Raw genomic sequence first — 15,182 nt, 5'->3', positions numbered from 1 at the left:
TGGATTAACTGCAGAAAGAAGGCAGGCCCCCTAATGAGGGAGTCCTTGTTAAGGCCTGTAGACTACAGTGAATAGAAAGAACAGAAGAGCTTGTTGTCTGCTGAGAGTAATATTACAAGGTCCAGAGCCGCTGCTCTCCAAGGATTTAGGAGAAGTGGAGAAGACGTGTGTGATAAAGTCTTCACAGTGGCAGAATTTACTCTTCAAAGTTCCTGCTGGAGTGGATTGTGTGTTCTGTACAAGGAAGGTACTCAGATATGCTACAAGACAGTGTAATTCTGGATTATTTATTTTTTTAACGAGGAAGCAGGCAAGGACAAATCAAAAATACTATCGATCAATAGCTACTGTGGTAAATGTGATTGAGTGTCCAATCTTCAGGAGATGCTCACAGAATGACTCCTCATGAAGGATTGATTCCTTTGGGTTTCTTTTTAGAGATAAGGCCTTTGTAATGGATGAAAGTGCCTTAAGAGAATCTTCCCTGACTTTTCTGCCTCATACTTTTGGCTTAATCTCCACAAGGCAGAATGAAATTGGGTAAGCATGACTGTAGCAATGCATAAAGAGTCTCAGCAGTCTCAGGGATGGTCTAAAAGACAACAAATCTTTTGACTAGAGCCCTAGTGTGAAGCAGTGAGTGCATTTAAAAAGAAAAAAAGGCTATGGATAATCCAACTAGAATATGACAAAAAAAATATGAGGGAATGTCATCATGCATTGTGTAATATGTTGCATTAACACTCTTTCCTCTTTTTTTGTCATTCTTGATCAAAATTATTTTCAGGTGTGATGATGGGATTAACTTGTTCGAGATTATGGAAATAAGTGCTGCTAGTGATGGCATGGCTCATAGTTCAGGAATTTAATCACCGAATTGTTACTGAATTAACAGGACGTGATAGTATTTTAGACTTTGTATGGAAGTGTAATTGAGGTCTTTGTAGAAGAACTGCTTCTGGAAAATTGACTTGTGAGATCACAAATGGATTCATAAATTCTGTGCTAAGATCATTGGTGTCAGAGGCATTCTTTTGGAGAACTCCGCTGTTGGTAATGTTTTAGAGACAGCTCAGATTATTATGGTGGAGGCCAGGGGTTTATTCTGTTAGAGCTGCTAAAATTAAGTAATTTTGTCCTATATAATCCTCATTTCGGGGAAATACTGTAGGAAAACACTCCAGATTTAATTGGATGAATAATCACTTCAGTACAGTTTAATATTAGTTATTGCTCCAAGGATGAAGGAAAAAGCAGGAATTGGCAAGGTCAAGCTGAGTTGCACCTTGAAAAGTCTATCAGAATAGCATGAAAAAGGTTCTTCAGCTATGTGAATAAAAAGATGCATTTGTTATATGGATGGCATGGTAGAATTTAAGCATGAATCAGAAAATAATTTAATCCTTACACTGAAAACTGTAATATAATACAGCTTGCCATTTTTCCTCAAGGTTCTGTACAAAGGAAATAAAGGTATGGAGATAGTTACAGCTGTAGTAATAAAAGCAGTCATCTCAAATCGGGGAGCCAGGATCATTGACTCCTGAAAGAAACTGAGCTTAGCGACAGGGCACGTGTGTGGGTTTTTTACCAAATTTATGGAGTTAGGAAGGATTTGTTGTGAAAACCGCCTAGTGTGGTACTAATTGAATGTGACTATCTAGGCTGCTACAACAGTGTGCAGGGCACTGAAGAAAAGTAAAATGCTAAGTAGAGAATTAAGTAAGCTGCAGTGTGAGCTAACCATAGATTCTAGCATTGAAATTCATCCCTTTTGCTGTTGCTTCAGTCCTCGAGTTAGAAGTTACGGGTTTACTTGCGAAGAGCAAGAACTCCTGCTGTCAACTTGGAGCTTACTGGACAAAGTTGACAGCTTACTAGTTGACAGAGGGAGAGCAGAAGAACCTGAATAGGTCTTAGAATGACTGCATTACCTGAGCAGGTGGCTTTGGTGACTGGTTAACTATATTGGTTATTTAAATCAATGGGCTGCTTTGTGAATTAAGAGGTAATGCACAGGGGCAGTAGCTCTGAGACAGCACAGAGCAGTCACTGAAGGGGATAAAAACTTCCACAGGAAGCCTTGCTGGGACACTCTCACTTGATCTGAGCCTTGTGTCATGCTGTGACAGAAAAAGGCAGATTTGATCTTAGGTTATGTTGGTTGTGATGTATTTTCAGTGAGTACAACAGAGTGTTCGTGGCACTGATTCTGAGACTTCAACTAAATCCATTTATGTAGGGCTAGTTAGGTGATCGTGGGATGTAGAGTGGAGGAGTTTAAAAAAAATCAGTATGGTGAGATTAAAATTTCAGCTTGTTTAGAGCAAAATTAAGGCTGAGAAGAGAAATTGGTATAAATATATTTTGTGAGGGTAATAAACACTAGAGATACAAAGAAACTTGTTGAAAGTGGCAAATGATGCTGTCACAGGTGTGTGTAAATAGATTATTAATTGTAGTTTAGAAAGCTTTTAACAACTGTGAGGTTGTGGAATGAGCTGCCAGTTGGAATAGCAAGAGCAAAAAAATTTAAAAGGTGGGTTGGAAAGCTTGCGAGAGGAATCTTTTGCCTATGATTGAATTTGGATTCAGAGGGGGGGTTTCTTATAGTGCTTGGCTGTTGGGGAGGGCTGTCTTGCTGGGACAGTCTGTCCTTCTGCTCAGTATTATGGAAACAAAGCTTTGAAGGGAAACTGTTTCGGTTGCTCTCTGTTCAGGCAGCTTATATCAACAGTAGAAGGAAAGAAATCTAAAATATGATTAAAAACATAATTTCATCAGTTCTATTAATAACTTCCTCTCTCTGATGTCCTAGCTAAGGTCATGAAAGACAACGCAAGATCTGATGCTGAGCTTAAAACAAGAAGTTAGTTTATAGATATAAGTTAGTAAAACAGAACCGTTACCTTTTTTTTTAAACTGGCTTTTGATTTTGGAGGTGCATGGTGTGTTCTTAATTTGTAGTGTGGTTGAATCTGTTTTTTGAAGTGTAGTACTTGGCCTCAACTATGCAGTTCCAGGTGCTGCCTCATTTGTGTGGGTTGAAGCATTTTTACCCAAGTTTTAAAGACAAATGTGTGTAACTATAGATGGAAAAAGCTCCCAAATCACCATTGGATTAATTTAGTGATACTTTTAATTAGGGTCTTTTACATGGTGAAACTTTTACTTAAACTTTTTTTTTTTTTTTTTAATATCTGTGAGCATCTCTGGTCAGAATAGCACCCTCTTTGGTGGGGGGGATGGGACTGAATCTATAGAATATTTACAGGAAGGAAATAGAGGTAATCTCCCAGCTGTTGTTAAATTTATTCTGCATCCTTAACAGTTCATGTCATTGGTAGATCTAAGAACCAGTTGATGGCAACCATCAGCTTTATCGGACTTAACTCTTTTCTCATAGCTGTCAGCAACCAGGTTTACTTCTGAGGGAGAAGCACAGCAGCACAGGGCTTCTTAGTGTGGAACTAGTTAGAGCAATTTAAAAGGATCTGGGAAGATGATAAGAGTTTTTGAAAAACATAAAAGGAGTCAGGAAACCTGTGCTGCAGTCAGTGAGCATGGTATACAGAAACGGTGGAATGGACAAACCTGTAATTACTTACCTCTAAAAACTTCATGGTGTATCTTTCTAAAAGGTTAGTTTCTGCTTTGCATCCCCCCCCCCCCAAAAAAAAAAAAAAATTACTGGCTGGAAGATTTGTATGATTTTCACTAACATGTTCTCTGGACTTGGAAAACAAATTCAATGGAATGAGTAGCTCTGGCTAAACACTTCTGAGAATCAGTTTCTGGAAAACATATGTGGGTTTTTTTCAGTATCAAAATACAGTGTTCCTATTTTGTAGGCAAATTGATACGGGGTGTGAAAATGTTGAGGAGGTGACAACGAAATTCAAGTGTATAAATAAATTGTAACTTATGCCTAAATATTAAAGATAAACATGATCTTAAGCAAGACAACAGTATTCTGTTTAGATCGTCGTATTGTTTAAAAATAGCGAGCACTCCGTTTGGGGATGTCTTTCTGTGTTTTAGTGAAAGTGACAATCATGTCTATTACTAAATTGCTCTAAACAAGAAAAAAATGTGTAATTTGGTCAATTTAATTTTATAGTTTTAAGATATGTAGAATTAATAGCTGATTTGAAAGATCACAGTTTTTTTAAAAAAGTAAACAACTTAAAAATAACTTTAGATATTATTGCTGGGCTGCTTTGCTTATTTTAGTGATAGTATCAATAATATTACTGACACTTCTAATGCTTCACAAATAGTCTATTTTTAATGAAGTAAAATTCCAACTGGAAGATAGCTACAAACTTTAGGTTAATTTATTTATGTATTTTTTGGAAAAACACTATTCTAAAAATTTTAAATACCATATTTTGGGGGAAATCTGTATGTCAAATGCTTACTTATGATTCTTTGTTTCTCTGTTTATTTTTAAGACGAGCAAAAATCAAATTAAAGTAGATCTTGTAGATGAAAATTTTACAGAATTAAGAGGAGAAATAGCAGGACCTCCGGATACACCATATGAAGGCAAGTAATGTTTCTGTGTATGCAATCATTGTACACTTCAAAGCATGTGTTTGTAAAATTTATTTACAGCATAAAAATGTAGAGCTATGTGTTTTAAAATAGCCTGATTTTTTTAAAATAATACAAATTTTAAGCTTGAAAAAAATATTTCAGTTCAACTTCTGTGTTGCTTGAAGACAGATCTGTTCTACAGTAGGATAGACTTATCCCATATGAAAAGTTAATTTACCATTATAAGCTATGCAGTGTAATTGCTATAATTTTTACTTGTAGTTGTTTGTTTACTGTCTTGACGGTTTAAGCTCCTCTGCCATGAAGCATCAAGAAACTGAGCTTCAGAATCTAATGTAACTTCAGTTGTATTTCTGTGATCTAATGTGGTGGTCATTCAAAAACATGCTGCATTTTTCTATCTTGAGGAGAGACGCCATTGCAAGTTAAATTTGGGATTAATCTTGGGCATCCATGGGTCCCAATACTTAATTTATACTGGAGTGGACTCTGTAGTAGAACTTCATGTCTATAGCTGTCTTCAAAAATTACACCTTATTGACTTTCTTGTTTGTTAAAGCTGGTATCAGTAATTGTGCATCTCTTCAGTCTGGAAAAAGCAAGATAACTTATGACATATAGAAGCTTTAACAGAAGCTAATACAGCATACTTCCTGAAAGATACCAGATTCCTCAGTAATGCTGGTACTTGTAAACTTTCTGTTTGCATATAATATATACGGACCTGGCAAACACAGCTTCTATTAAAGTTCCTTGACCATAAATGAGGATTTTTTTCATTATTTTAAAAACTTTTTGTTACTTTTAATGGTATTTTATTCAAATTTTAAATGCTGGGTATCTACTTTGATTTGAATTTGAACTTCCAGTAAAAAAAAGTCTCAAGGAATGTTACAGGCAAATAAATTGGTTTGTTGGAAATTAAAACAATTTTCCAAGCTCTCAGTTGCTCTAGTTGCTGCATGTCTAGGAGCTAAGAGTGGGACCTGTATATTGTCCAGAGACCAGACAGGTGCCGTTTGTCATTACTTTGAAAAATAAATTCTCATCAAGTGGGTAAAATACCTGAAAATTGTTGTGTAGGTATACGTGTATATGCACTTGAAAGTGTCAGTGGCTACTGGTGAAAATCTGGTTGTTGCATCTTCACTAGGGAGGACATCCCTTGTGATTTGCTTCTGCGGGCTGGGAGCAGCTGGCACAGCAGCATTGGACTTGAGAGCAGAGAGAGCCTCCCCAGTGCCACCCCCTTCCCCTGGAAGCCTATGCTGGGGCTGGGTCAGATAAAGGATGAGGAAGCAGTCTAACAGAGGTTGACATTGGAGAGTATTGGGCAGGGGTAGAAGGTGTCAGAAGCTGAGGAGAAAGGAAATGAGCCTGGAAGGGAGAGAGTTAGAAAAGTAGAAGCATCTGTAATGCTAAGGATGCTCCCCTTCAGAACTTGAATCCCAGAGTTCCTCTGGTGTCTAGCAAATAATGGTGGTTTCCCCCATCCCTCCCTTCCCCTGTGTGTCTCTATCCTCATCTCGTTAGCCACTAGTGTTTAGCTGACAGAAGGTAATGTCTGGAAAGAGATGATTTCTCTGGTTGTAACATGTGCCTTCAGTTTAAAAGGAGAACTGTGCTGTGGACCTAATACACATGGTCGTGTGGGTGCCCTATTTGGAAGTGGAACATTCAGTTCAGTGTAATAGTTCTTTTGCAAGTATAGTTGGTTTTGTAAAACCAAGTCTTATATACAGATGTTAAAATGTTGCAGAATTAAGTAATTTGATACTAGGAAACATCTGAATGATGGGGGGAGGGTATGATTTTGGGGGTGTTGGTGTTTGGGGTTTTTTTCCATTCAAAGAGAATTAATCCTCCTTGGGTGAGTTGGTTTGTCACAGCCTGCCATTTTTTTTTTCCCTCTTGGTCAGCATTACTGAGTTATTTGAAATGAAAGATGTGTCACAAGAGTTAAAAACTGTATAACAGTTCACGAAGAGGGTAAAAAAAGATTTGAATGCCTGTCTGCAGAACTGGGTTCTGTGTAATGCTGGACAATTCAGCTAGGCCAAAATTTCAAAAGCTGAGCACTGTGTATTCATGCATTCAGCATATCCTGCTAATGAAAATCAGCAAAATGTGTTTAGTGTGGAATTTCTTGATGTGAAATGCATACATGCATTCATACTTACATACATATGAGTACACTTAAAGATGAGGATATCGTATATATCCCTTTTGGGGGCCTAAACTATTACATATTCTGATTATGGCAGGGATCTCATGGACAAGTAATGTGATGGTATGCTTACTTTAATCTAGAAGGCATATGCACCAAGGAGCAAAATGAAAGTTACCGGCAGCCCATTTTCTGGTGTTTCCTGACATTTGAGTAATTTACTTCGGAATGTTAATGTTCCTGTAATATAGTTTTATGCGCTTATTCCCTTATGTAATTACGAAGGGCTTGCCAGTGTGTGTAGTTTACGTTTTATGACTAACACAGTAATGCGTGCTGCATAATTACTGACTGATCTCCTGTCATCTATAGTCTGAACAATGACACAGCAAGAAGTGCTTTATGAAGAAAAGCTAATTAATGCAGTAGTTCAGGTCAGACAATTCCACGATACAAGAGGGAATTCTGGGACCATTGTGAAGTGAAAGAACAGTAATATTGTTGTTGACCACGGTTGGTGAGGTATCTGAAAACAAACTGCTGCTGCAAAATTCTTTTATAGGTGATGTTGGGACATTGGTTTAAGTATGACTGAGAAGAAGAATGCCATCTATTGTTGACAAATTTTACAGCTTTTCTTTTTCTGTCAGTACTGTCCACTCATATTGATCAGTTATCAGAATGATGCAAGACACTTCAACTGAAACATGTTTGCCTCCCACGTTAAAACATGTACGTGTGGAGAGAGGACCTTTGATAGTCTAGATCAATGGTTGCTGGGTTTTACTTGGTTCAGGAGCTTTTCAATAGATAGGTTGCCTTGAGTTTTGTTGTTGGTTTTTTTTAAACCCGATGTAACCATGGTATTAATTTCAAGCCAAGTTCACTTGTGAGCCACAGTAATAATTTCTCCAAGGAAAAAAAAACTTGCTCTCACTCTATTGTGAGAGACGTGCTCCACTAAGAGTATAGAAGGAATATTCTGCCACTACTGTTTAATTCGATCTCAAGCTACAAAAAAGCCTTCAGCATACCCCTTTTAAAAAAATTCCACGGAAATATTGGCATGCACAAGTTATTATGTTAGTCACTTGTATTTTAAATGTAGTATTAAGGAAATGAATATCCAGATTTGTTCAGTTTAAGTCTTCAAGCCTATGTTTTTGACGGTAAACTTCAGTGCACAACAACAATACTGTATAAATAGTATTACCAACTCATTAGTGCCTGCAGTTTTAAAAACTTTTGGACATTTGGACTTGTACATTCCAGGTGGAAAAAGTTGGTGGCTGAATAGCCTGTTATGCAGAAGGCTGTAATAGTCTGTATTTTAAAGGCAAGTTTTAGTGGTAAGCAGAAGAAATAGTAATACCTAAGGATAGGTTTTATATTCCCTTACAAAATTGTGTGGCAATAAAATCATACAGGGACTGATGAATTTTTGCAATCCAGGAACAGTGTAATTTTTCTGTTTCTTAGGAAAAATTGGTGCCGAGTTATGCTTCAATTCAGACAAAAGGAAAAGCAAACTTACTTGAGGTCTGTTGTGGATGTATATGTCTTCAAAAGTATTTTGCCTGTGCTGTCCTGTAAGCAGACAAGTAATCAACTTAGACATTTAACTATTATAATTTTGGATGTATTGGCTTTTCTTCTGTTTTTATTTTTGTTAAGTCTTCTCAAGTTACTGTAGTATTCAGTGAGAAAAAACAGTGGTAGAAAGTAGCATAAAATACCAGACTGATACTAACCAGTTTTAGGTCTGGTGTATTAGACTGAATTACACTTTAAAAGTGAGAGGTGTTAGTAGCGGCTAACATGCATTTTGGCACAGATGAAAAGTTACCATAGACTATAGCTGTTCAGAGTATTCCTTTGAGTTTTTTTCCTCCATGTGAATCTTGCTGCCTGTATTGAGACTACTTGAGAGCTGGTTTTGTATAGAGTGTTTGCAACAGAGTAAATAACTGTCAGAATCCAAAAGGAAATATACAGCAGATACTTAAACTCTAATGCAAGGAAATTTGTAAATTGTAACAGAGTATATTGAGGGAGGGAAAAGGTTTCTTTTTGAAGGAGCAGTAGTAGGATGAGGAAAAAAATGGAAGAGAGGAGAAATGCTTCGAGTTTCTATAAAAACTAAATGTCTAAACTGGTGTATATGTTTTGTTATACTCTGTTCTTTCTGTCATTAAACTGCTGCCTGGCAAACGATCTTCAGTGTGGGCAGGCAGAGATAGTTTGGGATTGCTCCAGAAGACATACATATTGATAGTGAACTTGAACGTTAACAAAACTATAATTGAAATAGACATAGGTAATGATGCTGTAACAGGGAGAGAAACATGAGAAATGTTTAGAAAAGGGCAGTAGAAGATGGCTCTGTCTGCCAAGCTCATGCTGTCCTTTATTGCATGCTGTAATCCTGCAAACTATATTAATAGTACTAGTGTGTCAAAGTGTTTGCAGAATTGGAATAGAAGTAATTACTTCAGAGTAATGTACAACATAGTGGAAGTAGCACTGGAGCCTCCTTTTTTTTTTCCTGAAGTGTGGGAGCTTTTCTTACTTAGTCAAATGTTCTTCAGTTCCAGAAAGTTTAAAATTAAATACAGTTAATTTCAGTTTTGTAATTTTGAAGAAAATGTATTGGCATGAGGTATCAGAACAGAGTCAAAATAGTGAAATATCTGATGTTCAGCCAGAACGTTGCTGTGGCCTATTGTTTCATCTGTTTGGGGGGTATTTGGTTCATATTTTGGTATATTTTACTAAAATAGATAATGGAAATTACAGCATTGGAAATGAGAAAATATAACAGAATGTACACACTAAATATACCTAAGAAATACAGATTCTGATTTGCATAAGCAAATATGACTTCATTAGATTGAATTTATATGCATTTATTAAAATATATGAAATTTAGAAGTGTTTTCTAGCTAATACTTCTGACTAAATTCGAATTACTTGAAAACCTGTCCATTTAGAAACATAAGCTTTATTGTCATGCAAGACTAAGCTTGAGTAATGTTCTTTTGTTTTAATTTCTAACTTGTTCTTGTCTTTTGCAGGTGGAAGGTACCAATTAGAGATAAAAATTCCAGAAACATATCCGTTTAATCCTCCTAAGGTATTGTAAACACTTGTTTGGATAAAATAATTTGGCTAATAAGTTGTTTTTTAGTATTCTTATTTATTTGCTTGCATGAGTAGTCTCTTTGTAGTACCCATCTTCCATTCTTTTATTCTCCTCTAGACAGGCATTTGAGCAGTCATCTTCAGGGAAAAATAATGCAGGACACATAGCTGTATCCAATCAGAAGTACACTCTGATTATTCCTTAAAGTACAAACTGGCAAATTCTGGGGAGGAGCTTGTGCCTTATTACTGGCCCTCATGTAATTTCTTTTTGGCAAGATAAATATAGTTTTACCTGATGTAGAGAGTATGGCTATCTTCCCTCACCCTCAGTATCATTGAATAAATGCTGTAATAGATAATTATTGATTCTTTTAATTTCTTGGGCTCCCAAAGTTATAATGTCTTGGGTCTAACCTACCAAGTTTCTAGTAATAATTAAATAGTGACATGTACAGTTGTGTAACTTGAAGAACCAGCAAAGAAACATAATGGTCTTACTGCAACTCTAAGGAATGCATAAAACACACACATGGATGCGAGACAAGAGAAATGGCTGTGGTAAAGTCACTCATACGATTTTCTCAACTTATTGCGCTTTCAACTTTACTGTATCTTTCTAGCACTTCAAATTTGTGATTCCACTTCCCTTCTAAATGGTTCCGTCTGAATAGTGTTCTCCCCAGCCATGTGCAGCTGAAACTGTGTGCTCCTGGGTCCTGATTTAGTTCCTCCTTCAGTGGCTTCTGATGAATCAGCAGACTTCTTGATGGGTTTTCTGTTTGTCTGAAAGATGTCTTTGAACTAAGAATGTGTTCTAGATTTTTATTATCTTCACTTTGGTATGTAATACTGAGAAGAAACTGAGGAAGAGGAGGAAAGGAGACAGGTGCCAGTAGCTCATAGCTTCTTGGCTCTTGTCCTTTGATTTCCTTGAAGCTGCAATGAAAGTCACAGAAGGTCTTAATGAAATGTCTGTTGGTTTCAGTTCTTTCATCTGCATGTGTTCTGGCAGGAGCTAAAATAAGGAGAGCTGAAACAGGTCATAGACACTGAAAGATGGGTCTATGGACCATGGTTTAATTGCTGCTTTAGGGTTTGGTGGTTTCCATTTCCAAAGTTTATAGACAGCTGTTAGAAGCTCAGTGCACTGTAGCATAGTACTGCTTACTCTGGAGTCTGTAGTCTTGAATTGGAGGCCTTTTTGTTTGTGTCTAGCCCTGCCTTTTATCTGAAAGATTTCTTTATCTTGTTCAGTATGTGCTTTGACAGCAATTGTTAGCAGTCGTTCACTGTGAGAAATTACGTAGTATTTACATGGCTTTTTACATTTTCAAAGTGATTTAGGGAGTTGAGCTAGTTAAGTGGCTCAGCTGGCATGATTTCTTATTTTCTGTCCTGGAAAGCAGAACTGTTATGGTCTTGCCTATTTATACACTGTGTTTAGACTGATTTTATTATAGCCCTGTATGTACAGTCTTCTGCTGTAGTGCCTGACAAATAATGTGTTCTGTGCACTGATTTGCTTACAGATCAGGGGCAAAAGCTGAAAAATCTGTGCTATACATAAAATGTTTGTCAGGAGTTTGGGGTGAGGAGGTAACAGCAAGAGATACAGGTCAAAGTCAGTATGAGGCAGTTAAAGTGGAACCTGAAATAAAGGCTTTGAAGAAAATGAAGGAGAAATTTCTAAAGCCAGGTATATATTCCTTTCAGAGGACAGCTTTGGGTTTTGAGACTTTTAAAATAAAATGCTGCTCTTAACTTTCTCAGTGTCTTTAAAAAAAAAAAACAAAACAAAACCCAAACTGATTTCATTCATGATTTATGAGCATGAATATACTTAATTTTAGTGAAGAAAAAAAAAAAGGACACGATCAATGAATGAATGTTGGGACTAGATCCTTTCAAGAGCAGAGAAAAATAAGTGTAATCTAGTTAGGTTTTGGTTTGTTGAAGAGCTTTCTGCATATAGATAATGAGACTGGATGGTTGTATAAGTAGTAGCATCCACTAAGGAAATTTTTATAATACTTCTATAGCTACCAACAATTTAGCTGAACAGTGAGATCTAATGCATACGTTAAGAGTTAAGGGACTTGTTTTACTTTACTGAAACAGGACTTCCTAGCATTTATAATGTTGGAAGTTTTAAGTCTCTATTTGACCATCTGCGTATGTCAAAACACTGGTACTGCTGGTGCATATTTCTAAATGGCTTTGTGTGATGCAGGGATGCGTACCCATGACAGTGTATGGGAAAGCAGCTAGAGGTGAGTCTGTTATTGAGCAAAGCAAGGCTCTGTGTAACAAACGGCCTTGCAAACTTCAAGCCTCCTGAAATAAGTGGTATCACATGTCTTAGTTCTGGTTTTTTAGCTTGAGATTTCCTAAATTAGTATTTTTTATAATATTATCAGAAATGGTGCATTTAAAATGTTTACTTATTATATTGCATTTAATAACTTATTTTTGTTTTTAAAAATTGTCTTGTCTTCTAGGTGCGATTTATCACCAAAATATGGCATCCTAATATTAGCTCAGTCACTGGGGCCATTTGTTTGGATATTCTGAAAGATCAATGGTAAGATTCCCTATGGATTTAAACGTGCAAAATCAAATATACCAGTGTCCTGGATAGGAAGCAACAGCTCATGTTGCTTTTTACTTTGCTTTTGTAATTTGAGATATCCTTAAAGCTTATGATATTACAGTGTAGTATTTTGAGTTGACAAGATGCAAATGAAATGACTGGGTGGTGATTTTGGAAAGTGCTAAGTAGGTATTATATGCATAGAGAGCTTTTTGAAAAATGTTTACGTTAGGGTTAGAGTGAACGTTTCATTGTTGTTGATGTTTTGTAGGAGTTAATTTTTTAATTTATTTTCTTTCCCATTACAAATACTACCTATTGCCTCCTCAATTTTGTCCTTTCAGCCTCCTGAGGTGTAAGCAGAAAAAAAACCCCAAGTGCTTATCTTCATTCTGATTCTTGACTTCTACTTCCAAATAAAAATTAGTTCTGATAGAGCTAAAACAATACATGAAGGGTATAAAAGTATAAAAGGTAACAGGTCAGCAATAGGAAAGGGAGAAGATGATACTGACCATGCTGATTTTTGTCTCACAGTTATCACTGATAATATTTATGATTTACACCTATGTAAACCATTTGCCTTTTCGTTGCTGGTCAGTTGCTAACTTTTGATTATTTAATGTTGCTGAAAAAGTTTTAATAGACAAAACCTGTGGAATAGACCTGTAAGTGTCCCAACTGTAACAGCTGACCTCATTGTTCATTTGTTTTTCCAAGTGGTAACATTTCATGTGGTTTGAAGATGTTATGCACCAATTGTATGATACACATGGTATCTAACACGAATGGAATTGATCTTTGTTATTTTCCTCCATGTCTGCCCCAAAAAATAGTACTGTAATTCCCCATCAGATAATATCAATATCTAATCCTAATTTGAATCTAAGCTTGAAATGGTTGTAAATTCAACAACTTCATCAAGACTGCTGTTGGCCAAGCAGACATCAGTTGGGTTTGAAAGAGAAATTCTAGAGCAGAAAACTTGAGTTGAGGTCTTGCAGATGACACGTCCAGTGTATTCGTCTTTTACAGAGTGAGAAAATTATGCAACTCGTGGCAGAGGATAGGGTAAATTACTAAAACGAAATCAGAATAATCATAAACTGTTGTCTTTTTCATTTCTGGAACTGCATATTTTTTTCTTACAAGTCTTGGAACACTTGACGTTCTTTCAGGCAGTAGAATCTTTCAACATACATGCCGTGGTATATGGTATAATTGTGCTATCGGTAAAGCCAGTGCACTTTTATACCTGCACAGTTATTCATACCACCGTACAATTGTACTGGATATGAATGACTTTTTAACAGTGCAAGTACAGTTTCCTGAGAGATCATACTCTACACCAGCTTAGTGAATGGGCATGAGGTTGGTTGGTTAGTTTGTGTGTTGGGATTTTTTTGAATTTTTGGTTGTTTTGGTTTGTTGGCAAAAGAAATTTTGGAGGGTGTTTTTTATGGGGATTGCTTCACTGATTTGAACTAGAGCACATAAACCTGCTCTCCCAGCTAGGCTTATTTCACTTACGACAAGGTTTAAATAATAAGGATATGGGAAGGCAAAATTCCTTTATTTCTAGCAGCAAAGGTGCTTAACATGAAACTGCATTCCAGCATCATTAACATTCTCCTGGGGAAGAATTTATCCAAAGTTTTTAAGCTCAGGGTTTGGTTTTTTTCTTCCATCTACTCCTTTATGCACTGTCTAGTTGGTTTACTCATAGTATCAAGGTCTGTGACTGTTAACAAGTATCTTCTAGGCTAATCTTTCCATACTGAAGCCCCTAAACATCATGTTTCTCAAAAACAGCGCTTATCTAGCATTTTCCCCTAAAACTTTGAGGAGAGACAGTTCATTGCAGTAGTCATGCTTATTTATTGCATTCTGAATTACAACCAAAGTAATATAACAGCTTTTTTAAAACATTTTCTTGTTATCTTTGTATTACTTTAATATATTCCCTAATTAATGTTTTCTGGGGAGAAGGATGGGTGATCTTGCTTCTGTAGCAATGGTCTGGCATTCAGGAGACCACATTTTGGTTTCCAGCTTGGAACAGGTCCTCTGTTGTCTTTCATCATTGCCAAACATTGTATCTTGAAACAAGTCTCACAAAATTCAATCTTATCCCAAAACTGCCGCTTTAAGAGTGAAGCTGTTAATAGATTTAAGATGAAACTTTCTGGCCTTTTCAGTGGCTGATGAAGCTAAAAAATACAAAATACCAAAAGGCAATGAAGACCTAAAGAAATCTTGAGCTTCAACCTAATTTTTAAAATTTGTTCAAAACCATTGAAATTTGGAAAGGAAAAACAGGAGAGGAGATTTGGCTTGTGTTCTTGTAATCTTTGAAAGTTAGGTCTTGCACGGATAACTTAATCTATGTCTTTAGTTCTGCCTGATGGCAAAAAAACCCCCACATTAGTACCTTCCTTCACCAAGATATATACAAAATAGGAGCATTGGAACAAGAACTTGCCTTCTGTGTATTTAAACTGTCTGGCACAAGGACCACCAATCTTATGCCACATATATACTGTTAAACTCTTCCTTTGAAACACTGTCTTCATTTGGATATTTAATGTAGTGATCCCTTCATTTTTTAGGGGTGTTCTTTGTAAGTTCTGTTTGTTTTTTAATCGTAGAATGGCAAATGAAAATTGCTTGAGCATTGTTGAAGTGCTTGTCAAAGCTTGTGGCCCTTTGGAGAAGGGGGAA

At 36.5% G+C, this 15,182-nt stretch overlaps 1 protein-coding gene across 5 annotated transcripts in view; it reads left to right on the top strand.

Annotated features, from left to right (window-relative positions):
* The window catches only part of UBE2K (ubiquitin conjugating enzyme E2 K), a gene marked incomplete at both ends in the record, with an annotated part of 40,213 nt that overhangs the window by 13,386 nt on the left and 11,645 nt on the right, over positions 1-15,182 (top strand). For 2 of the 5 annotated variants that reach the window (XM_081998856.1, XM_081998854.1), the window contains 3 exons: positions 4,455-4,548; positions 9,802-9,860; positions 12,370-12,452. In XM_081998856.1, coding sequence (XP_081854982.1) covers positions 4,455-4,548; positions 9,802-9,860; positions 12,370-12,452 — 236 coding nt within the window. The remainder of the gene's footprint in view (positions 1-4,454; positions 4,549-9,801; positions 9,861-12,369; positions 12,453-15,182) is intronic. The other 3 variants (XM_081998853.1, XM_081998857.1, XM_081998855.1) reach the window with 3 other exon arrangements.

This window comes from Phaethon aethereus, assembly GCF_964289735.1.
Source record: "Phaethon aethereus genome assembly, chromosome: 4".
Classification (NCBI taxonomy): Eukaryota; Metazoa; Chordata; class Aves; order Phaethontiformes; family Phaethontidae; genus Phaethon; species Phaethon aethereus.
This window is presented reverse-complemented; position numbering and strand designations above follow the sequence as displayed.